General features: G+C 38.7%; 1 protein-coding gene across 1 annotated transcript; it reads left to right on the forward strand.

Annotated features, from left to right (window-relative positions):
• The first annotated feature begins 1,811 nt into the window (after positions 1-1,811).
• On the forward strand, positions 1,812-3,132 carry LOC136068571 (probable leucine-rich repeat receptor-like protein kinase At1g35710). Its single transcript, XM_065775909.1, has one exon. It carries the CDS (start codon positions 1,849-1,851, stop codon positions 3,103-3,105), a length of 1,257 nt encoding a protein of 418 aa, XP_065631981.1. The 5' UTR covers positions 1,812-1,848; the 3' UTR covers positions 3,106-3,132.
• The last annotated feature ends 20,991 nt before the right edge of the window (positions 3,133-24,123 follow it).

Here is a 24,123-nt window from a genome sequence, read left to right on the forward strand (position 1 = left end):
ACGCGGGTTTTTCCCACCCCGTAAAGGTAGTGGGGTAGGGATGAGGGGAGATTTTAGCTCTGCACCACGGGGGCGGGGCGGGATTGGATTTAGACTTTTTAGACCCAACCTGCCCCATCCCATCCCCACCCCACATTGATAAGAGTTGAATTGTAAATTTTTCATACCCTAAAATCCTAATATTTAAACAAACTTATCATTAGTTTATTTTATTCTACCCAACAAGGCTTTTTTTTTTTTTTTTTTTCTCTAGCAAGGTTGGAAATAAGGTACCAATCTTAACATTTTTTTTTTTTGTCTTTATTATAAACAAATTTATATACTATTGAATCATTGATTTTATATTATGAGATTTTTGTTTTTGATTGTGATATTATCTTGTTAAACACTTTAATAATATTATTCAATTTTTGCTAAAAATAGTTTGATTTGATGGGATAAATTTATTTGTAATTTCAAGTATATTTTTATTAACAAAACAGATTTTTTTAAAAAACAATTGTAATAGTAGTGGACAAATTAACAGGATGTAGAGTTTTACGAGATGGGGCGGGGATTCGTGAGGCCCTAAGGGACGGGGATGGGGAAAGAAAATTTTTCTCGTCATGCNAAAAAGAAAAAGGTCTAAAGAAGACTATCTCTTAATTTTAATTGTTTGGTTTAGTATGAGATAGATAATTTTTTTTTGGAAAACAATTTCATCTCACGCTAAAAAATTTAAAGAAGTTAATAGATAGTTTTTTAACTCATTTTAAAGTCACTACAAAATATAAGAAAATTAGATAGTTTTTTTTTTTTAAATATTTCAATTTCAAAAAATTGTTAACATTAAAACAAGCAAAAAGAAGTAAGTTTACCTGGAACCCGTTTTTATGAGACTGTTGTCGTTTATGGGTAAGGCCCATTGAATATTCGGCATGATTGGCTCCCAAGATTGTAACGGCAAATTAGTTCGAAGTTGGAAGTGTTTGTACGATCTGTAGCAGCAAGACATAAGAATGTTTGTATCTCTACCAATATATGATCAGTTGAGTCCGGTTATTCAGGTTACCCTTTTATCAACCATTTTTTTTTTTTTTGTTTTTTGGTTTTTGGTTTTTTTTTTTTTTTTTTTTTTTTTTTTTGAGGGAATCCTTATCAACCTGAAATGCAAAATTGACAAAAATAACTTGGGTTGGGCGGCTTGTTAGGTTATTGTTTGTTTGTTTGTTTGTCTTCTTGTTGTTGTTGTTGTTTTTTTTTTTTTTTTCACATTTTCAAAATACAAATACACTTTCAAAAATTTAACCAATTTTTAGCACAAAAGAAATTAGCAAAAAGCAAAATAAACCGATCAAAAGTACATGTTCATCAGATAAATGAGGTTTTTTTTTTTTTTTTGAGAGAGTTAAAGTTTCAACTTATGGCGTCCACTCCTTATGATAACTCTTTATCATTATATCAAGACACTAATCAGTTTCTGGCATAGATGAAAATTGATCCTACATCTCCTATTTAACTATCAGAAATTTTACCAGTTCAGTTAATTGAAACCCAAAGATTTTTTAGTACACCAAAATAAGTGTATATTTTATATCACAAGACCATTTAACGTACGTCACATGACCAATTCTGTTAACGTAATTGTCATATGATTAAAAGTAGTAAAGCAATTAGAGGAATCATAAAAGACCACGTAATAGGGTCCAAGAAGATTCCTCTAAAAATTCCCCCCAAAAAAAAAAAAAAAAAAAATTAGCCAACCAAATATTCCAATCCCTTCTATAAATACCTCTCAATCCATTTGAAATTATTCATCCACTACTCCAAACCATAGTTTATCCTTTTGTAGTAAAAGCCATCCTCATAATGACGTCCCTTTCAAAAAAACAGCTCTTCAACCAATTCCTTTCATCTCTACTCATCTTCCTCCTTGTGGCCATCATCCCTGATTTGGTTTGTTCATCCACTGCTTCCGTAACTTCTCCTTTTACTTACACTAACAGTAAGGTTAAGATAACAGAGCAAAGAAAGGAAGCAAAGGCTCTTCTAAACTGGAAAATTAGCCTTCACATCAAAAGCCAGTCTCTCTTGTCCTCTTGGACTAGAACCACTCCTTGCAATTGGGTTGGAATAAATTGCGACAAGTCTGGAAGTGTCACCCATCTACACCTTTCAGGTTACGGTTTGAGAGGTACGCTTCACAATCTCAGCTTTCAATCCTTTCCCAATCTACTAAATTTTGACCTTTCTTACAACTCACTATTTGGAACCATCCCCTCAAATATTTCTCAGCTCTCTAAACTCTCTGTTCTTAACCTTACTGCTAATCAATTCATCAAGAGGATTCCATCTGAAATAGGCCAATTGAAAAGCCTTCACATCATTGACCTTTCTATGAACCGTATGACTGGCCTTATTCCTCAAGAATTAGGAGAGTTAAGTTCTTTGAATAAGCTTGATTTATCATCAAACCATTTCACTGGTGTCATCCCGACTTCTCTTAAAAACTTAAGCAATCTAACCATTCTATATCTTCATGATAACCAACTTTCTGGTTCCATCCCTCAAGAATTAGGAATGCTAAGTTCTTTGAGTGACCTTGCATTATCATCAAACAATCTCACAGGTGTCATCCCTGCTTCTTTTGGAAACTTAAGCGACCTAACCACTCTATATCTTTATGAGAACCAACTTTCTAGTTCCATCCCTCAAGAATTAGGAATGCTAAGTTCTTTGAGTGACCTTGAGTTATCATCAAACAATCTTACGGGTGTCATCCCTACTTCTTTTGGAAACTTAAGCAACCTAACCACTCTATATCTTTATGAGAATCAACTTTCTGGTTCCATCCCTCAAGAATTAGGAATGCTAAGTTCTCTAAGTAAACTTGAATTTTCATCAAACAGTCTCACGGGTGTCATCCCTGCTTCTCTTGGAAACTTAAGAAACCTAACCACTCTATATCTTTATGAAAACCAACTTTCTGGTTCCATCCCTCAAGAATTAGGAATGCTAAGTTCTTTGAGTGACCTTGCGTTATCATCAAACAATCTCACAGGTGTCATCCCTGCTTCTTGTGGAAACTTAAGCAACCTAAAGACTCTATATCTTTATAAGAATTAACCTTCAGGTTCCATCCCTCAAGAATTTGGAATGGTAAGTTCTTTGAATGATCTTAAGTTATCATTTAACAATTTCGTAGGTATAATTTTTCCTTCTATTGGAAACTTAACTAAAGTCACTTGTTTTAGATTGTTCACTAATAAGGTAAGCAATCTCATTTCTTTTGAACAGAACAATCTCGCTCAATTGAGGGAGTTAGATTTATTTGAAAACCAATTCGTCGGTCACTTACCAGACAATGTGTGCCTTGGTGGATTGCTTGAGCACTTCGTTGTAGGAGAGAATCATTTTATTGGTTCAATACCAAAATCCTTTAGAAACTGCACCAGCCTAGTTAGAGCCCGACTTAATGGAAATCAGCTTACTGGAAATCTAGGCGAAAGTTTTGGTGTATACCCACACTTAGAATACATGGAGTTGAGTAATAACAAATTTTATGGTGAGCTTTCAAAGAATTGGGGGAAATGTCAAAAATTGGCAAGCCTAAAAGCCTCTAACAATGATATTTCAGGAAGAATATCTCCTGAGCTTGGAGAAGCAACTCAATTACATGTGCTCGATCTCTCATCAAATCAGCTAAAAGGGGAAATCCCAAAGGAATTAGGTAACTTGACGCTTTTGATAGACCTTTATCTAGATAATAATAAACTTTCTGGACATATTCCTAACAAGTTGGGAATGCTACCAAATCTGGAGCAGTTTAATCTTGCTAGAAATAGTCTAAATGGCCTAATTCCCAAACTAGATAATTGTAAAAAATTGTGGGTCTTGAATTTGAGCAACAATCACTTAAGCAAATCTATTCCACTTCAAATTGGCAATTTTCACTTTCTCCAATATCTTGATCTTAGCCAAAATTTAATAGCGGGAAAGATACCACAACAACTTGGAGATTTGAAAACATTAGAAATTCTGAATCTTTCTCACAATGCACTCTTTGGCTCTGATGTAGAGCAGACAGCATATGCCTTCCTTGAGCAGCAGGGGCGCAGGAAGTCACAACGCAAGATCACAGGGGGGTACCAGTAGGGGCCATCGGGGTAACAGTGTCGGAATTGCATGAAATTTGGCAGGTTGAAGGGAAACGACGTTCTGATCCAGATTGCCATGAACATCGCCAAAATTTAGGCAAATTCCTTCATTAAGGCCCCGATAACAGTGTTTTTGCTATTTATAGTAAAATTTGTTTTTCCTTAATAACTTTTAGTTTAAAAGTCAGAATAAGGTCCCGTCTGTTTTGGGACGACCCTTAAGGTCAGTAGTTTATGATTTTGCGCTTAACTCAATTTTGCCATATTTGGTAAAATTCGGTAATTTTGTCACCTAATCGCTTAATTAGTGCGAATTAGGGTTTTAAACGTTTTTGCTTAGTATTTATATGTTTTGTAGCCGTCAGAGGCAAAGGAGACTATTATCAATAAACACAGACTTTTGTCAAATTTTCTTCTGGTGGATTCCAGTTTTATCTCCTTGTGGATTCAGGGAAACCCCTCGTGGATTCGAGGTTTACTACCAGAAACTAACAGTTTAGTTTCTGTCCATCAAGAGAGCATCGTGTGTGCTTCTCTTCAGGCTTCCGCGACATCAGTTGGTATCAGAGCCTTGACTTACCCTGGTCTGATGGCTAACCGGCGAGACGGTAACCACCACAACAATGACGGCGGTGACGACGTCAACAACCCAGTCCTCACTAGGGCTGAGTTCCTTGATTTTCGTGATGAAAATCAACAATTTCGTGATGAACATCAACAATTTCGTGATTCAACCCAGCAAACTCTGGACCAGATTCAAGAAGCACTTGCCACTTTGCTTAACCGAAACCCTAATCGCGTTAATGAAGAGCGACGTGATAACCGAGTGCGTGGCCCTCCCTATCGGGGTCCAAATCGGAACAGGCAGCAAGACTACAACGAAGAAGACAGTGAAGATGAGGAGTATGCAGAGAGAGTCCTTGGAAATCATCGTGGTCCCGCAAGGGATAATGGTCGAGATTATCAGGAGCAGAGGGACTATCGGATGAAGATAGAGTTACCATCTTTTAATGGTAATGTCTCCATTGAAGAGTATCTGGATTGGGTCAGTGAGGTTGAAAAGTTTTTCGACTATATGGGTACAGCAGAAGACAAACAGGTGTGTTTGGTGGCCTACAAATTGAAGGGAGGAGCATCTGCCTGGTGGGATCGTGTTCAATTAAACCGTACTCGGGAACGAAAGCTTCCAATACGGTCATGGAGGAGGATGAAAAGGTTAATGGCAGATCGGTTCTTACCACCCGATTACCAGCAGGAGTTGTTCAGACAGTACCAGGATTGTAGGCAGGGTACTCGGACAGTTAATGAGTACATGGAGGAGTTTGACAGGTTGGCGAATCGCAATGATTTGGAGGAAACTGAAGATCAACGGATATCCAGATTTGTACACGGGTTACGAGTTTCCATTCGAGATCAGGTATCCTTACAAACCCTATATACTTTGAATGAGGCTGTAACCTTATCCAAGAAAATAGAATTTCAGCATCTCAGGACAGGTTCGAAGTTTTCCAATCGCAGTTCGGAGTCCTCTAGTTCCATTGCCAACAAAGGTAAACAGCCCATGTTTACACCACGGTCACAACCCGTGGTTAGGGAGAATAGTGGTGTCAACCAATCCACAGTGGCAGTAGCAGGTTCCGCAGCCCAGCCGATAGCAAATGCCAACCCCTATGCTAGGCCAACTGGGAATAAGTGCTACAGGTGCGGAGAACCAGGACATCGATCCAGTACTTGCCCTAAGCGAGCCGCAGTGAATTTGGTGGTGGCAGAAGAGGGCGAGGTAGAAGGTGAACAGGAGGGTGAAGAGGTGTATAATGAAGCGGATCCGTATGCCTATGATCCCAATGAGGTCCAAGAGGATGAGGAAGGCGTGCCACTAGGGCGGTCTTTGGTGATTCAGAGGTTGTTGCTCACACCAAGGGTGGAATACAGTGATCAGCGGAATGAGATCTTCCGAGCACGATGCACCATCAGTAAGAGGGTCTGTGATTTGATCATTGACAGTGGCAGTGTAGAGAACATTGCGTCGAAGAGTTTGGTTACCAAGTTAGGACTGAAAACAGAAAAGCATCCCTCTCCGTACAAGATAGGTTGGATCAAGAAAGGTACGGAAACTCTTGTTACTCAACAATGTCGTGTTACTTTTTCTATGGGTAAATGTTATGTAGATGAAGTAGTTTGTGATGTTGTTGAAATGGATGCATGTCATTTAATACTGGGTAGACCTTGGCAGTATGATGTAGATGCTACTCATAAGTGTAAGGATAATGTGTATGTGTTTTTTAAGAATGGCAGAAAAATTGTCCTTGGTCCTGTTAAGGAAGGCAGTATACCCAAAGCTTCTAAAGTGGAGGGGAAGCCAGCACTCCTCATAGTGAACAATGAAGATGATTTTGACAGGGAGTGTAAGGAATTGAAACAGGTATATGCTGTAGTGGTGACAGATGGTGAGCCAAAGAAGGTTACTGAGATACCTGAGGCAATTCAACCATTGATCAAGGAGTTTGAAGAGCTTTTTCCAGAAGAGCTGCCTGCAGGTTTACCACCAATGCGTGACATCCAGCATTGCATTGATTTAGTTCCTGGAGCTAGTCTACCTAATCTACCACATTACAGGATGAATCCTCAAGAGGGTCAGATTCTACAGGGGCAGGTGGATGAGCTTTTGAGCAAGGGGCAGATCAGGGAGAGTATGAGTCCATGTGCAGTACCGGCACTGCTAACACCAAAGAAGGATGGGAGCTGGCGTATGTGTGTGGATAGTCGAGCCATCAACAAGATCACAGTCAGGTATCGATTTCCTATTCCCCGACTAGATGACATGTTTGATATGCTGAGTGGGTCCAAGTGTTACACCAAGCTGGATCTCAAGAGTGGGTATCACCAAATTCGAATCCGACCTGGAGATGAGTGGAAGACAGCTTTTAAGACAAAGGAGGGGTTGTATGAGTGGATGGTAATGCCTTTCGGGTTGTCCAATGCTCCCAGCACTTTCATGAGACTTATGAATCAGGTATTAAAACCATTTATTGGAAAGTTTGTGGTAGTTTATTTTGACGATATCCTGATTTACAGTAAGACAGAAGCAGCCCACTATAATCATGTGCGAGAAGTATTAGCGGTGTTGCAGGCCAATGAGTTGTATATCAACTTGAAGAAGTGCAGCTTCTTGACTGATAAGTTGCTGTTCTTAGGGTATGTGGTTAGTGCAGATGGGATTCATGTTGATGAGGACAAGGTCCGTGCAGTTAGGGAATGGCCAACCCCAAAGACAGTTAGTGATGTGCGAAGCTTCCATGGGCTAGCAACCTTCTATCGGAGGTTTGTTCGAGATTTCAGTAGCATAGTAGCCCCTATCACTGAGTGTCTGAAGAAGGGGAGGTTTTCATGGGGAAAAGAGGCAGAACAAAGCTTTGCCTTGATCAAGGAAAAGCTGAGCACAGCCCCAGTTTTGGCATTGCCCAACTTCGATAAGGTGTTTCAGGTGGAGTGTGATGCATCTGTGGTCGGGATAGGCGCTGTTCTTTCACAAGACAACAGACCAGTAGCATTCTTCAGTGAGAAAGTTTGTGAAGCTCGAAGTAAGTGGTCAGCCTATGAGCTGGAATTCTTTGCTGTAGTACGGACTCTTAAGCATTGGGAGCACTACCTGATTCAGAGGGAGTTTGTATTATATACAGATCATCAGGCATTGAAGCACATCAACAGTCAAGTTAGCATTAATAGGATGCATGCTCGGTGGGTAGCTTATATTCAGCGCTTCCATTTCACATTGAAGCACAAGTCTGGTGTCACTAATAAGGTGGCTGATGCACTCAGCAGGCGAGCATCTTTGTTGACCACCCTACGTACTGAAGTTGTAGGGTTTGATTGCCTCAAGGAGCTGTATGAGAATGATGAGGATTTCGGTGATATTTGGGGTAAGTGTCAACAAACTTATACTGCTGTCAATAGTATGTACATCCAGGATGGTTTCCTCTTTCGGGGTAACCAATTATGCATCCCTAAAAGTTCATTGAGGGAGCAGATTATTAGGGAGCTGCACGGTGGAGGTTTGGGTGGACATATGGGCAGAGATAAGACTATAGCACTGGTGGAAGAGAGGTATTATTGGCCACAACTCAAGAGGGATGTTGGAAATCATGTGAGGAAGTGTCCAATCTGCCAAACTGCTAAGGGTCAATCTCAGAATACTGGTTTATACATGCCTTTGCCAGTTCCACAAGCCCCATGGGAGGATCTGTCTATGGACTTTATACTGGGTCTTCCTCGAACCCAGCGAGGTATGGATTCTGTTTTTGTTGTGGTTGACAGGTACTCGAAGATGTCCCATTTCATAGCATGCAAGAAAACTTCAGATGCTACTCGAGTGGCCAATCTGTTCTTTAAAGAAGTTGTGCGTTTGCATGGAGTGCCAAAGTCCATCACCTCTGACCGGGATACCAAGTTCATTAGTCACTTCTGGCGGACTTTGTGGAAGCGTTTTGACACTTCCTTGAATTACAGCAGCACCAGTCATCCACAGACTGATGGCCAGACAGAAGTGGTTAATCGCACTTTGGGGAATCTGATCCGGTGTATCTCAGGCGAGAAGCCCAAGCAGTGGGATCTTGCATTGTCCCAAGCAGAGTTTGCATATAATAGCTCAGTCAGTAGAAGCACTGGTAAGTCTCCATTTGCCATCGTCTACTGCGTGCCCCCAAAACACGCTTTGGACTTGGTACCTTTACCTGAGCTTCCAGGAGTGAGTCAAGCAGCAGAAAATATGGCTGATCGTATTCAAGCCATGCAAGAGGAGGTGAGGCAGAAACTTGAAGCTACAAATGCCAAGTACAAGGAAGCTGCTGATAAGAAGAGGCGTGAGAAGATCTTCAATGTTGGGGATTTAGTGCTGGTCTATCTCAGAAAGGAGAGATTTCCTGTTGGTACCTACAACAAATTGAAGGACAAGAAGTATGGACCATTTCAGATTACTAAGAAGATCAACAACAATGCTTATGTGGTTGCTCTTCCTCCAGACATGAGCATTTCTTCTACCTTCAATGTTGCAGACTTGTATGATTATCATCCTCCTGATGAACCAGATAGTGGGAACTCGGGGTCGAGTTCTTTTCAAGTGGGGGGGACTGATGTAGAACAGACAGCACATGCCTTCCTTGAACAGCAGGGGCGCAGGAAGTCACAACGCAAGATCAAAGGGGGGTGCCAGTAGGGGGCATCGGGGTAACAGTGTTGGAATTGCATGAAATTTGGCAGGTTGAAGGGAAACGACGTTCTGATCCAGATTCATGACATGAACGTCGCCAAAATTTAGGCGAATTCCTTCATTAAGGCCCCGATAACAGTGTTTTTGCTATTTATAGTAAAATTTGTTTTTCCTTAATAACTTTTAGTTTAAAAGTCAGAATAAGGTCCCGTCTGTTTTGGGACGACCCTTAAGGTCAGTAGTTTATGATTTTGCGCTTAACTCAATTTTGCCATATTTGGTAAAATTCGGTAATTTTGTCACCTAATCGCTTAATTAGTGCGAATTAGGGTTTTAAACGTTTTTGCTTAGTATTTATATGTTTTGTAGCCGTCAGAGGCAAAGGAGACTATTATCAATAAACACAGACTTTTGTCAAATTTTCTTCTGGTGGATTCCAGTTTTATCTCCTTGTGGATTCAGGAAAACCCCTCGTGGATTCGAGGTTTACTACCAGAAACTAACAGTTTAGTTTCTGTCCATCAAGAGAGCATCGTGTGTGCTTCTCTTCAGGCTTCCGCGACATCAGGCTCTATTCCATCTAGTTTTGTTCAAATGGTAAGCTTAATATCCATTGATTTGTCCTACAATCAATTGAGGGGTCCTATTCCAAATAGTAAAGTATTTCGTGAGGCATCAATAGAAGCATATAGAAATAACAAGGGATTGTGTGGCAATGCCACTGGTTTGAAGGCTTGCCCCTCTACAATTAGCCACAATCCCCATGCCAAAAGAGGGAATAAATTTACTAAACTGATTTTAGCCCTTTTGGGGCTTGTCTTCCTTATATTTATCATTTTTGGAATTATGTTATATGTTTGCTCAAGAAAGACAAAGACAAAAAACAATCTAGAAGAAGCAGAACATCAAAATATGTTTGCAGTATGGAGCTATGATGGGAAAATTGTTTATGAAAATATTATTGAGGCAACGAAGGATTTTGATGACCAACATTGTATCGGTGTTGGGGGGTATGGAATTGTTTATAAAGCTGTGTTGCCAACAGGTCAAGTTGTTGCTATAAAGAAATTTTATCCACTCTCAAAAGACAGTGTGGTCAATCTTAAAGCTTTCACTAGTGAGATACGTAGTCTAACTGAAATAAGACATTGCAACATCGTCAAACTTTATGGTTTTTGCTCACATCCACGACATTTGTTTTTAGTTTATGAGTTCTTGGAAGGTGGGAGCTTGGAAAAGATACTAAACAATGATGAATTAGCTCGAGAATTTGATTGGGCTAAAAGGCTAAATGTTGTAAAAGGTGTGGCAAGTGCTTTGTCTTATATGCATCATGACTGCTCTCGCCCAATAATTCATCGTGACATATCAAGCAAGAATGTTCTACTAGATTTTATATATGAAGCTCATCTCTCCGACTTTAGCACAGCTAGGATTATGAGCTTTGACACTTCTTATTGGACTTCTTTTGCTGGCACCATTGGATACACTGCTCCCGGTATGTTATTTAAGTAATTCTAGTGAAATTAACATTTTTAGAATTCTTGATGTGGTAAGTTTTGAATGAAGTAACATCACTTATATGAGGACCTACATTTTATTTTTTGGTAGATAAATTGATAGTTGGAAATTCCATTTGAACAAAAAGACCCTTAGACTTTTACATGGATCTATTGACACCACTTTAATTAACACTACTCACAATATTTTCTCCCAACAGTTATGTAAAATATTGTGTGTCTATCTTATTGATGTTTTTTCAACTGGCATTGTTTCTTTCAAAGAGGCTTTATTAAAATTTGTCTCTAACTACATAATGTGGTATATGGTTGTCACAGTTTGAGCTAATATGTTTCGATTATATAATTAGAGTATTCTAGTTATTTAGTGATGAAAATTATCTTTTCACTTGTATCTTGATTGGCATTAAAATAAACGACACACAATTTGAGGATATTTAGGGGCAACAATCCATGATAATTATACTGTCACCTCTTTTTTTTTTTTTTTTTTTTTTTGGTGATCATAATCACAATTACAATTGAACCAAAAAAAAAAAAGTTACGTTTAATTTCAATTGTTAAGATTTGAACTTTTTGATAAATTAGTTTTTTTTCTCCTTGTTTTTTAGAATTCTTTTTGACGAAGTTAATTGTGCGTGAATAGCTCCAACTAACTCATAGTTAAGGAAATTTACTAAGTGAGCCTCGTTTTCTAATTATTCAATTCTTTCAAATTGGATAATTTTTTCTTATACGATGCAGGTTCAATGCAAAAATATGACACATACTTAGGTAGCTCCACCACTGCTCTCCCTGAGAAAAGCATTACCTATTTTCTGTGCAGCCTTCAAAATTATCAGCATGTAATTCCCTTAGTTGCCTCCTCCACCTAATTCCAAAATCCTAATACTTGCAAGAGTTAATTTGTTACAATCAACTAAACTTGTAGAGTTGCTCCTATACATGAAAATATATGCAAGCATATATTACAGATTTCTATATAGTTCAGAACTAGTACATGGACCCAAACAAAAAGATTGTGAGGTAAGTTGAATCACTGGCTGAAAGTAGAGTATAACTTTGATATTTTAATTTCAGAATGTGCATACACAATGAAAGTGAGTGAAAAGTGCGACGTTTATAGCTTTGGTGTAGTCACGTTGGAAGTACTTATAGGAAGGCATCCGGGCGATTTGATCTCATCCTTGCTATTATCATCATTTGCATCATCGGCCCATGATGTGCTACTAGAAGATGTATTGGATGAACGCCTTGCGCATCGTACAAATCAAGAGTTGGAGAAGGTGGTTTTAGTGGCAAAGATAGCGTTAACATGCTTGCACACCAGTCCACAATCTCGTCCGACCATGCAACAAGTTTATCAGAAGCTATCAAATTGGAAATCTCCTTTCACAAAGCCATTGTGCACGATCACGTTAAGAGATCTCATTGATCTTGGCAATCTGAATTAAGCTTCGTAAGTGTTTAAATATTCTCATGTTTGATATCTTGTTTGTGTACATTTTATCCTCTAGTATAGGTTTAAATACTTATAAAGCCAAAACTTCACACCACAATTCATAAGACAGTTCATCTTCTCTGCAGTTGTCGGCTTAGATCGTGAATCTCTACTATCCTGTGAGGCCGTGACACTCAGCCACCCATATCATCAGCAGCTTCATTATTCATCTACTACTGCAAGAACGCCATCTTCAACCTGTTAAAGCCTCCATCTCATGTCAGACCCTCCATGCCTCTAGCCTATCCAATCGTGACGAAGCTCTAACACCCTAAAGGAAGTGGAGTTCTTACTTTCTTTCTTCTACTTCTTCACTTTTGCGATCCGAAAGTTCTCAAAGTGTGGGAAACCAGGTTGGTCAAAGTAAATCACAGAACATTGTCTTCAAACTTATTCTGATATGTTCATGGTTTCCTTCTATTTTATTTATAGTTCTTATTGATTATGTTTATTTAAGACTATTTCTATGTGAGATGTCAACATATTAGAAGGTGAGAAGGGGAAAAGATGGAGGCTTACTTTTTGCTTATCATGATGTTCTCCAAAATTAACCTGCCTTCTGTTTCAAAAAAACATAATTATGATTTTAGTAATTTCTCTTTTTACTGTTCTGAAGTCCTTCCTAGTTGGCACTACACATTTGTATAAGGTTATTATGTTCTAGAGAATTAGTTCTTCTCAAGAGACCCCATCTGCCATGCCGCAGGTATCTTCACACTTGCTTTGAATGGAAGCAAGCATTTTCTGTTTCAGTTGGTAATGCATGAATATGCAGGGAATCCATTGGAAAGAAATGAAAGAAACTCAAAAGATAAGACGAAGGAAACAGGAGAAACTAAACTATAAAGGGAAGCCTTAACTTAAATAGGAGGCATGGGATGTGCTGAGCTCAAATTACCAGCTTGCTTTGATTAAGAACCGTTTACAACCCAGTTAGTTTTCGCTACCAAGATATTTTTTTCCCCTTTTTATTAAGCTCAAAAATTGTAACATGTTATACAACAGATGTTTGGGGTGCAGCCCATGCAGGTGAAAGAAGCCCAAGAAGATTGGAATAACAAAACATAGTAACATGCAATTTGTATCGAACATCATGAATAAACACTCGCTATACAAAAATAAAAATTGTATGAAGCACAAGGCTTGACTTGGACAAGTTCTAAGGACACAAACTTAAATGCCCCAACTTTTTTGATGAAAAGGGAGTATAATATTTTCAAAAAAAAAAAAATGTCTGAAATATTCTTTGTCATGTATGTCTTAGAACTAAAATAATCTAATTAGGTGAGTAGAACCAGTGGCGACGCCACGTTATGCTCAGGTGTTCCTGGGAATTCCCTGAACTGGGAAAAAAAATTTGTATATATTAATTATAATTTTTTTATTTGTTTATCCTTTAAAAAAAAAATTAGGAACACCCTCAAAAAAAAAATATATATATATATATATATATTTGTTCTACTTTCAAGCTAAAAAAAAAAAATTGTAACAGACAAGAGGCAAACACATGGCAAGCCCAACATCAAGCCCACGGCAAGCCCAACAAATGGTAGCAAACCCAGTTAACCACGGATTCTCAAAAAAAAAAAAAAAACCCCTAACCTAATATACTGAAATCAAATTCAGCCTTAAATAGAACCCAAATTAAAACCTCTCTCTGTCTCTATCTCTAAAAAAAGTCTGAAACTTTTCGAAAACCCTAACTGAAAAAGAAAGAAGCAAAATGGTCTCTCTCTTTGTGTCACACTCACTTAGGGAGTGGGAGCAGTGCCAAGGAGGCTGGCATTTTGGAGCTCGATTTCAGTGAGATGTTGGTCACGGTCCATCTCGATGATGAGTGGCACAGCTAGGATCAGGAAGGTGGTGTCGGCGATCCACTCTGCCTTGCCAGTGCTACGAGGAGCTTCTTGGACATGATGGCGGCTTCGGAGGCGACGCGCTTGGCATGGATGACGAGGACGACTGGGATACGTTGCGGCTAGCCCTGGATATGAGGGAATGTTCGCTTTCTTGCCTTGGGTCACTCGCTTTTTCCCTTGAGACGACCAACGGAACGAACAGAGAAGGAAATCGCTAGATCTCACTAAGTGTTGGACCCCACGGCGTCCACGGAGTCACTCCTTTCTCTAATTTGTCAGAGGAGGAGTTTGAGGAGTTGTACACAGGTGTGACTCAGACTCTCTCTCTCTCTCTCTCTCTCTCTCTCTCTCTCTCTCTCTTTAAGACTTTGAACTGTGATTGTCATTTGTCTGTTGTTTGCCTTTTGCTTAGTTTACTTTATAAATTTTTATTAATATTTGCCCTGTTTTTGGAGTTATCCGATGGTGTATTTATTAATTTTTTTTCCTGTTTTTGGAGTTATCCGTTGGTGATGGTGTGGTGTTGGTGATATAAATTAATTGTCTTTTAGTGTAGGTGTTGTGTTTTTGGTGAGATACAATTAATTGGCTTTATTTGATTGGATCTAGTGATTGGGGGCACGGGGCATTGGAATTGGGGGTGGATGGGGGCATGGGACTGGGGTAAATGCACATGGGTGTGTGGATGTGTGCTAGTTTATAAATGACAAACAAATTAATGAAACAACTAAATAACAAATAATTGGGAGAAGCAACTAATAAACAATAATTAATAATTTAATTAACCAATACATTATAAAGACAAACAAATTAAATTATGTTACTATATTAGGCTAAACAACAATTAATAATTTATAATTAATAAAACAATAATATAATAAATTATAGTTTATAAAAGACAAGCAAATTAATGAAATAACTAAACAACAATAATTAATAATTTTATTAATATTTCAAATGAACTTATAGTTTATTGTTTATTCTTTTGCTAGACTTATGGACAAGTATTTGATAAGAAAATCACGTACCTAAGATTCATCTTCTGTGCAAAATTCATCTTCATCTTCTAAGCGAATTCGTGTTGACTTTAACTTAGAAATTCTTTAGGATGGAAAAATTCCTGGAGTCGCCACTCGCCACTGAGTAGAACTCTCAATTAAATGCCATCAACTGGTAATATTTTGTTAATTTACAAAAGGATTTGAAGAAAAAGATTGTCCCATCTTCAAATGAAATCTTCTACTTCTGTTGATACTAGCCATGATTGTAGCTAGAAATTCGTAATAGGTTTGGTTATTGTATTCAAGTTTTTGGCCTCGTACTGTGGAGCTATTCTTCTGTAGGTATTTTTGTTCTATTAGTTTTGTACATATGGTTTCTTGCTTACTACCTAAAGAAGCATTCACGGTAAATTGTTAATTTGCTTTCAATTTTTTTTTTTTTTTTTCATTTTGGGTTTCTGTGATGGTCATAGCTATTNTTTTTTTGCTAGACTTATGGACAAGTATTTGATAAGAAAATCACGTACCTAAGATTCATCTTCTGTGCAAAATTCATCTTCATCTTCTAAGCGAATTCGTGTTGACTTTAACTTAGAAATTCTTTAGGATGGAAAAATTCCTGGAGTCGCCACTCGCCACTGAGTAGAACTCTCAATTAAATGCCATCAACTGGTAATATTTTGTTAATTTACAAAAGGATTTGAAGAAAAAGATTGTCCCATCTTCAAATGAAATCTTCTACTTCTGTTGATACTAGCCATGATTGTAGCTAGAAATTCGTAATAGGTTTGGTTATTGTATTCAAGTTTTTGGCCTCGTACTGTGGAGCTATTCTTCTGTAGTATTTTTTGTTCTATTAGTTTTGTACATATGGTTTCTTGCTTACTACCTAAAGAAGCATTCACGGTAAATTGTTAATTTGCTTTCAATTTTTTTTTTTTTTTTTTTTTTGGGTTTCTGTGATGGTCATAGCTATTTGAAATAGTTGATATCCTGGGAAAATATGTGGATACTGAAGAAACCATAAGTTCAGAAGGATTTTTATTTGGAGTTTTCTTGGGATTATATCCATTTTGTTCATTTGGTTGGAACTCTAATTGGAGTTGACACCATTTTTTGGATGCATTTGGCACCTATCATCATATTTGGAAGTAGCTTGATTTGCACTTAGGTCTTTTGGTTGGGCTTAGTTTTGATTTGGCTCCTTAAGAATTTTGTGACTTGAGAGAAGTCTCAGAAAGGTGGAGTCGAATTTGATTAAATTTTGTGATTTACAAAAAATCTCTTCATTGTGGATAATTTTGTAAAGCTAGATTATTGAATTTTGCCTTATAATATTTTAAATTGATTTGGGTTTGCAATTTGAGATAAGTTCATAGGGACTTTGATGGAGGCGAAGGGGATTTTTTTTAAGAGGTTTGATTAAATTCAAGCTAAAGTGCAAGCCTACATTTTCAGCTTGTAACGTTGATTTAGTTTTAGGCTCGGATGAACGTTGGTTGGTTGGGTCAGTGGTAGAGGTTGCTAGATTCTACTAGAACTTGCCAAATTTGGGCAAAAAGTTGCCAAATTTGGATGGGTTTGGTTGGATTTAGTCAAGATCTCGCTGGATCTGACTGGATCTTGATAGATCATATTGTAATCTTGCCAAAGTTGTATATGATCAATTGGGTCAGGTCACCGGCGTGAGTTCTTGGAGGCAAAGACCCATGATCGACCAATGGGAGCTTCGAATCGAGTGGTCTACAGGTTGGAATCGGTTGGTTTCGCAATCTCCAGTTGGGTCCGAACACCCCTAAGTTCCACAAGTTCACAATCTAGTAATTCAACCTTACCATATTTTGGACATTTGTATCTTTTTCTTTCTTCTTTATATTTTATATTTTATATTTTATATTTTTTATGGAAAGGGATCTATTAATGCATTTAACTATTGACGAGTCGGAAATTTATGATCGTTATTAGATTGAGATCGTCATTAACCTAGAGAAGACGTTACACATTTATTACGCTCAGTGATGAAAAAGCATAATGGACAGAACAACAGTTACAGAATGAGTTGTGAACTTTAGACAAAGATTTTGTAACGCATTAGTCATTGAACATAAATACATCAATTCATTGCTCATTGATTAGGCACACAACTATAAAAGAGAGGGTAACAAAAATTAAAGGTACACACAAATACGCTACAAAAATCACTCTCCAGTCTATTTCTCTCTAAAATCTTTCTTCCTCACTGACTTAAGCATCGGAGGCGGTTTGGCTAACGCCACACCGGCGTGTTACTTTTCCACCCAGTTCATTTTGCAGATTTTCCTCCAACAGAGACGACCCTAATCACAGTTTCTTCCATTCGTTATGACAAAGAGTTCAATGCTGATTTTTTGCATCATCAACTATTATTTTAATATTTAATAAAACAATTAAAATTTGTAGTGCAGAAAGAAAGAAAAAAGATTGTTAAAAAAAAAATGATAGATTTAGCACAAGGATGAACATCATAATTTTGACAGTACTAAAAATCTTTTCATGTGAATCTAATTAAATTTTGAAATAAAAAAAATTATAAAAAAATAGATATTATTATGTGTAAAAAATAAAAATAAAAATATAATAGATAAACATAATATTATAAATGCTATTATTTTTTTAATAGATCTTATTGCATTAAAATATTGCTTAGCATGATCATATGAAAGGTTTTTTTATCAATCCGACTGGTCTCTCCTATTCGCTTGTACAAATGTGCATGTTTGTGTATACCTCTAAACTTTTCTCCACCATACGTACCAATAATAATAACTTTTTTTTTTTTGAAAGGGAACTCAGTAAGCTTTCATTATAATGAATCAAAATATAAAGCTTCCAACGTAGGTGGGGGAGATTCCTCTAACCAAATACATTCATCCTCAACTCCTTTTGCGAATTTGGCCAAGGAGTGAGCAACGGAATTTGCTGTTCTACCTACACAACTAATAGAAACAACATGCAGCCCCAACATGAGACATTGGACATCTCCATACAAGTGACCCAGGCGAGACAGAGTACCCCTTGAAGCTTCTAAATTCTGCATAACAGAGACATTATCCCCCTCCAGCACCACCTTTGCGAAACCAGCGTCCACGGCGAACTCAAGCGCTTTTCGACATGCTAACACCTCCGCCTCCTCACTGTCATGTACCGGTGGGCCCTTAGCAGCTAACACAACCATTACTTCCCCCCACTCATTGCGTATAACTGCTCCAACTTCCGAGGCATTAATATTTTTGAATATCGCCGCATCGAAGTTAAGCTTGTAGCAATTCTCCGGTGGAGTGTTCCAAGTAGCGTTTCTCACCATTGTTGTTTGAACTCCTAAACGCTGTTGTGCTTCCTTGAATTCTTCTAACAGTTCCACTGCCCTCTCACCAGCCGAGTTGGTTCCTGAATGCTTCCACCATGTAAGACAGAGTTCCTTTGATTCCAAAGCAACCAAGCCTGGACAAGGAATAATTCAAACTCCTCCTGCGATAGCTTATTCAGAAGCTCCGATGCAAGCTGCAGAAAATCAGATTGTCCACCCGTACTTTTCTGCACTCTTCGTGTACATTCTACCCAAACCCCACGAGCCACATTGCAATCCCACAGTGCATGAATCGCTCTTTCTTTTGTTCTGGTACATAGTCTGCATGTCTCATCATCCAATACTTGCCTTCGAACCAACTTTTCCCGAGTAGGCAAGATATCGTGACACGCACACCACCCAAATATTTTTATCTTATTTGGGATGTGCAGCTGCCATAGTTTTGTCCAGACCGTGGTATGCATCCCTGCCTGAGAGCTTGCCCCCCTTAAGTCTTCCTCCTTTATGAGTAGCCTAGCCACGTGATACCCTGACCTGACTGTAAACCCTCCCTTTCCTGTGTGCAACCAGAAAATTCTATTCGGAATATTTCGGCAGCTTAAGGGTATCAGCTTGATGGCTTCTACATCCTTTCTTTTAAAAATACGAACAATTAGCTGACAATCCTATTTTTTCGCAGACTAATCTATCAGCTCACACACCCTCCACTCCCATTCTTCTTCCTCCGGTGGGTGAAGCACCCTATTTGTTGTGTACTTAGGAATCCATTTGTCTTTCATGACTCTAATGTCAATCCCATTCCCAACTCTCCAGCAACACCCCTTCTTCAAAATTGGTTGGGCTGCCATTAAACTCTTCCACATATAGGAACTGTTTGGTTTGTCCATTGCCTCCAAGAAGTTACACCTTGGGAAATATTTTGCTTTGAAACACCTATAGAGCAGTGATTCTTTATCCTGTAATAGCCGCCAACCTTGCTTGGCAAGCATTGCCAAATTGAAACTTCGAATGTCCCTAAACCCCATTTCGCCTTCTCTCTTTGGTTGAGCAAGAAAATCCCAACTCTTCCAATGGATCTTCCTTTCATTATCCGTCTGACCCACCAAAACCTTGCACACATAGAATTTAGTTCATTGCAAAGCTTCACCGGTAATTGGAACACACCCATAGCAAAGGTTGGAATAGATTGTGCAACTACTTTAATTAGCACCTCCTTTCCAGCTTTGGATAACATTTTCCCTTTCCATCCTTGTAATTTTTTCCAGACCCTATCTTTAAGAAAAGCAAAGGTTTGGTATTTTGAGCGCCCTATCAGTGTAGGTAAGCCAAATATGTCTCAAACCTATCAACTTCCTTAACATTCAGCTTATCTTTTATCCAATCTCTTTTTGCACCATAAACATTACTACTAAAAAAGATGGAGGATTTTACTAGGTTTATAAGCTGACCCGAAGCCTTGGCATAGAGCTGCAAAATATCCACAACTTCTTGCACCTCATCTTGTGTGGCTCAACAAAAAAGTAAAGAGTCATCCGCGAACAAGAGATGAGAGATGTTAGGTGCCCTCTTGTAAACTGCCACTCCATGTAATCTGTTCTCAGCCTCTGCCTTTGCCAAAAGAGAAGAAAACCCTTCAGCACATAACAGAAAGAGATAAGGGGACAACAAGTCTCCTTGTCTAAGCCCTCTAGATGGCTTTATATTCCCATAGGCTTTACCATTAATGCGGACTGAAAAAGTCAGTGTAGTAACACAGCTCATCACCCGTTCAATCCATGTATTTGGAAATCCCATCCTATCCATAATTCCCTTAAGGAAATTCCACTCCACCTGGTCATAGGCTTTGCTAATATCCAGCTTCAAAGCAAGAGACCCTGCTTTACCCTTTCTACAACAGTGCATGGTATGAAGAGATTCATAAGCCACCAATATATTATTAGTGATAAGGCGACCTGGTAAAAATGCACTTTGAGAAGGAGAGATCACCTGTGGTAGAATCTTCTTTAACCTGTTTGCCAAAACCTTTGAAATAATTTTATATATCACATTACAAAGGCTAATAGGTCTAAAATCAGATATTTTTTCCGGTGATTTAATTTTAGGGATAAGGACAATATGTGTAAAATTAATTTCAGGTTCCATATTTCCTGTATTCAAAAAATCTAGAGCTGCAGCAATCACATCATCACCCACAATATGCCAAAATTTTTGGTAGAAAAGAGCATTCATACCATCGGGTCCAGGTGCCTTTGTTGGTCCCATTTGGAACACTGCTGTCTTGATTTCCTCCGCACTATAATCACTGGATAGAATTTCCTGCATATTAGGGTCCACCTTATGTTGTACAATAGCTAGACATTCTTCCACCCGGTTACTTTCACCTACTTTAAACATATTTTCAAAATAATTTATTGCCACTTCTGCCACCTCATCCACCTCCTCCACCCACATATCATCACTGTTCCTTATCCCTTTGATGAAATTCCTCCGCTGCCTTTGTGATGCTTTTGAGTGGAAAAATTTGGTATTTCTGTCCCCATGTTTAAGCCAGGAGACCCTTGAACGTTGCGCCCAAAAAATCTCCTGCTTTCGTAACAAATCATCCAACTCCTTACTAACTTCCAAAACCTCCACTTTATTTTCTTCTGTACACACCCTCCTACCCAAAGTTTCAACCCTTTTCTGAAGTACCTTAATTTTATCAGTATCAGGATGGGTTTTAGAGGAACCCCATGCCTGCAACTCCAACCCACAGCCCTCAATATTCTCCTTTATTCTTGTCAAGCCCGACCTTGTTCCTTCCCTATTATTCCATGCTTCCTGGACCACAGCTTTACAGTCTTCCCAAAGTAACCAATACTCCTCAAACCGAAAGCTCCTTGCACTCTTAGTAAAGTGGTTTCGTGTGGGCTTAGTTTCTAGAATAATCGGTACATGGTCGGATGCATGGGAATGCAGATGCGTTATTGTGCACTCTGGGTACATTTCCTTCCAATCCTTCGTAGCAACGGCACGGTCCAAGTGCTCCCTAGTGTTTACCAAATCCGGTCTCTTGTTATTCCATGTAAATGGATAACCAATAAAACCCAAGTCTACTAAAGAACATCTATCAAGCACCTCGCGAAAGTCATCCATCTGGTTGTAGGATGGAGGCCGGCTACTAAGCTTTTCGTCAGAATTCAAAATGGCATTGAAATCGCCAATGCACAACCATGGTCCCTCCACAAACGTTGCTAAATGAGAGAGCAGCGCCCATGATTTCACTTTTTGACATGACTCCGACCACCCATAAAACCCTATCAAAAACCATGCAGCCCCATCTTCTTCTACCACCTTTGCTAATATATGATTCTCTGTAAAGTTTATGACATCCACCTTAACTTCCCTCTTCCACAACAAAGCCAGCCCGCCCCCACCATCTGGCTTCTTTATTATTAACTTGTTTGGGAGCGGTAAATCTCTCCAATGTTTTTCAAACCCTTTCTTGTTCAAGCGAGTTTCCATCAAGAAACACACCATGGGACCTTGATCCTTCAACAACTTTCGAAGGCTTCGAATTGTCCAAGGGTTCCCAAGCCCTTGGCAGTTCCAACTTAATAGTTTCATCTTGCCCGGCAAAGGTGTTCTAACACCCCCGCCGCTTCATTGTTTGGTGACCCATCCTGTGTCTTCCCTCGTTTGGTTTTCACTGATACTGCACCAACATTGTTGTCTTCCTCCAAACTCAGTAAACCCCGTTTTCCCAATACAGACTTAGCCGTGTCCTTATTTTCCTCTACAGGCCCACATTCCATATGCTGAATCCTAGTCCATTTGGGCTTTTGTTTAATAGGCTCATCATGCGGATAAGTTATCATGTGCTTTGCATCAGTGGGTAAGACCACCTCTTCTTCAGTAGTACTTGATATCCCCGTTTTAATGACCCCACAGTTAATGCCCAAAACCTCCGTAACTCCCATTTTCACCCCTTTATTTTCTGCATTAACTTTCGTTAATTCCGTAACCGTTGCTGATTCTACGCTCTTGTCATTATTGCATGTTTCCTGGACTGTAGGGTTCTCCTTTGCACCAATGTCTGTCATCCCAGGTTGCTGCTTGCTGCGTTCACCTTGTTTCACCTTCCCTTCCTCCTCGCCGACTGGTGACTGAGATTTCCCATGCTTTGGTGGTGACCAAGACCGAGTTCCCCCTAATTTTAGCCAATCACCGTACTGACACTTCACGCTTCCTCCGTTCTTCGACGCCGCGAAATACCCAGCACAATGGCGAACATCATGTCCAAGTATACCGCAATAGTGGCAGAATATCGGGAGTCGTTCATACTTGAACGTGACCCATGTGCGATCACCTTCAGACCCTGCAATGAACCCTCCCATCCGAATCGGCTTTGATATTGGGATAGCAACCTTAACCCTCATAAACAAATTTTGGATCTCTTGTTTCTGCCTTCAACTTCTTCAACCACTCCCAGCTTGCTTCCCACCTCTGTTGCTACTTTTGGAGAAACCATGTCAAAAGGGGCGCCCCATATTTGAACCCATAAGGATACTGTCTCAAACTTGACGTTCATGGCAGTCATACCCTTCTGCCATCAACATAGCATAAGAGCTTGATTGTCAAATGTCCAGGGGCCACCTTTGAAAACCCTTTCCAAGTCAAATTCTGTTGAAAATTTAAACTGAAAAAGGTTTGACCCGACTTCTACAATCTGCACTTCACCTTGCAACCCCCATGCCTTTTTCAGTGTAGTATGAGCTGCCCTTTTATTGTAGGATTTGCACGTAAGAAACTTCCCAATCAAACTTTGAGAACAGCTTTCAATCTCCTCCCTCCTTCCTTCATCTGGAACTTCTATAATCTCCTCTTCTTCAGTTATTAAGTTCATGTTTTGGAAACCTTGAATCACGTCTTCAGCCATCTTTCCCAGTAAGCAAAGAAAAGAAAAATACAAACCCTCAGGTATACACCAAGGGAGAGCTAACTCGTTGGGTAACGAGAGAGAGAACTCCTGCCACGAGGAGAGAAAATGAGAAAAGGTTGTATTGTGTAAAACTCCTTCCTGGAAACTTGAACTCCGGACTTTACTCCCCACACCCCACAAGTACTTATACTTGCGAAGTGACCATTACACTAAATGTGTGTGATGGTTGAATAACTATTCTTTAAAATGAGGAATAACTATTTATATCTAAAATGGTTGTAATAGGTATTTCTTAGTAGATATATTAATTTAATAATTTCTAAAATTAATATATTTCTAAATAAACAAACTTTCCATATGCACATAACAATTATGAAAATAAAAAATCATTAAAAAAATAACTATTCTCTCTTTCAAATTAAAAAAAAAAATTTATTTTTTAGGAAATATAATTATGTGAGTAAGATATTTCCTGCAATATATCTGAAGTTTAATTTAAAATGCTTTCATTTCATTGTTTTCAGGGTTTTATTATTGAGTTGTCACCAAACAAATGAATAATAATAAATATTATATTACAACATCTTGTATTTTTTGTAATATCTATTCCTATTCTTTTGTAATTACCATTAC

This window comes from Quercus suber, unplaced genomic scaffold, assembly GCF_002906115.3.
Source record: "Quercus suber isolate HL8 unplaced genomic scaffold, Cork oak 2.0 scaffold_122, whole genome shotgun sequence".
Taxonomy (NCBI): domain Eukaryota; kingdom Viridiplantae; phylum Streptophyta; class Magnoliopsida; order Fagales; family Fagaceae; genus Quercus; species Quercus suber.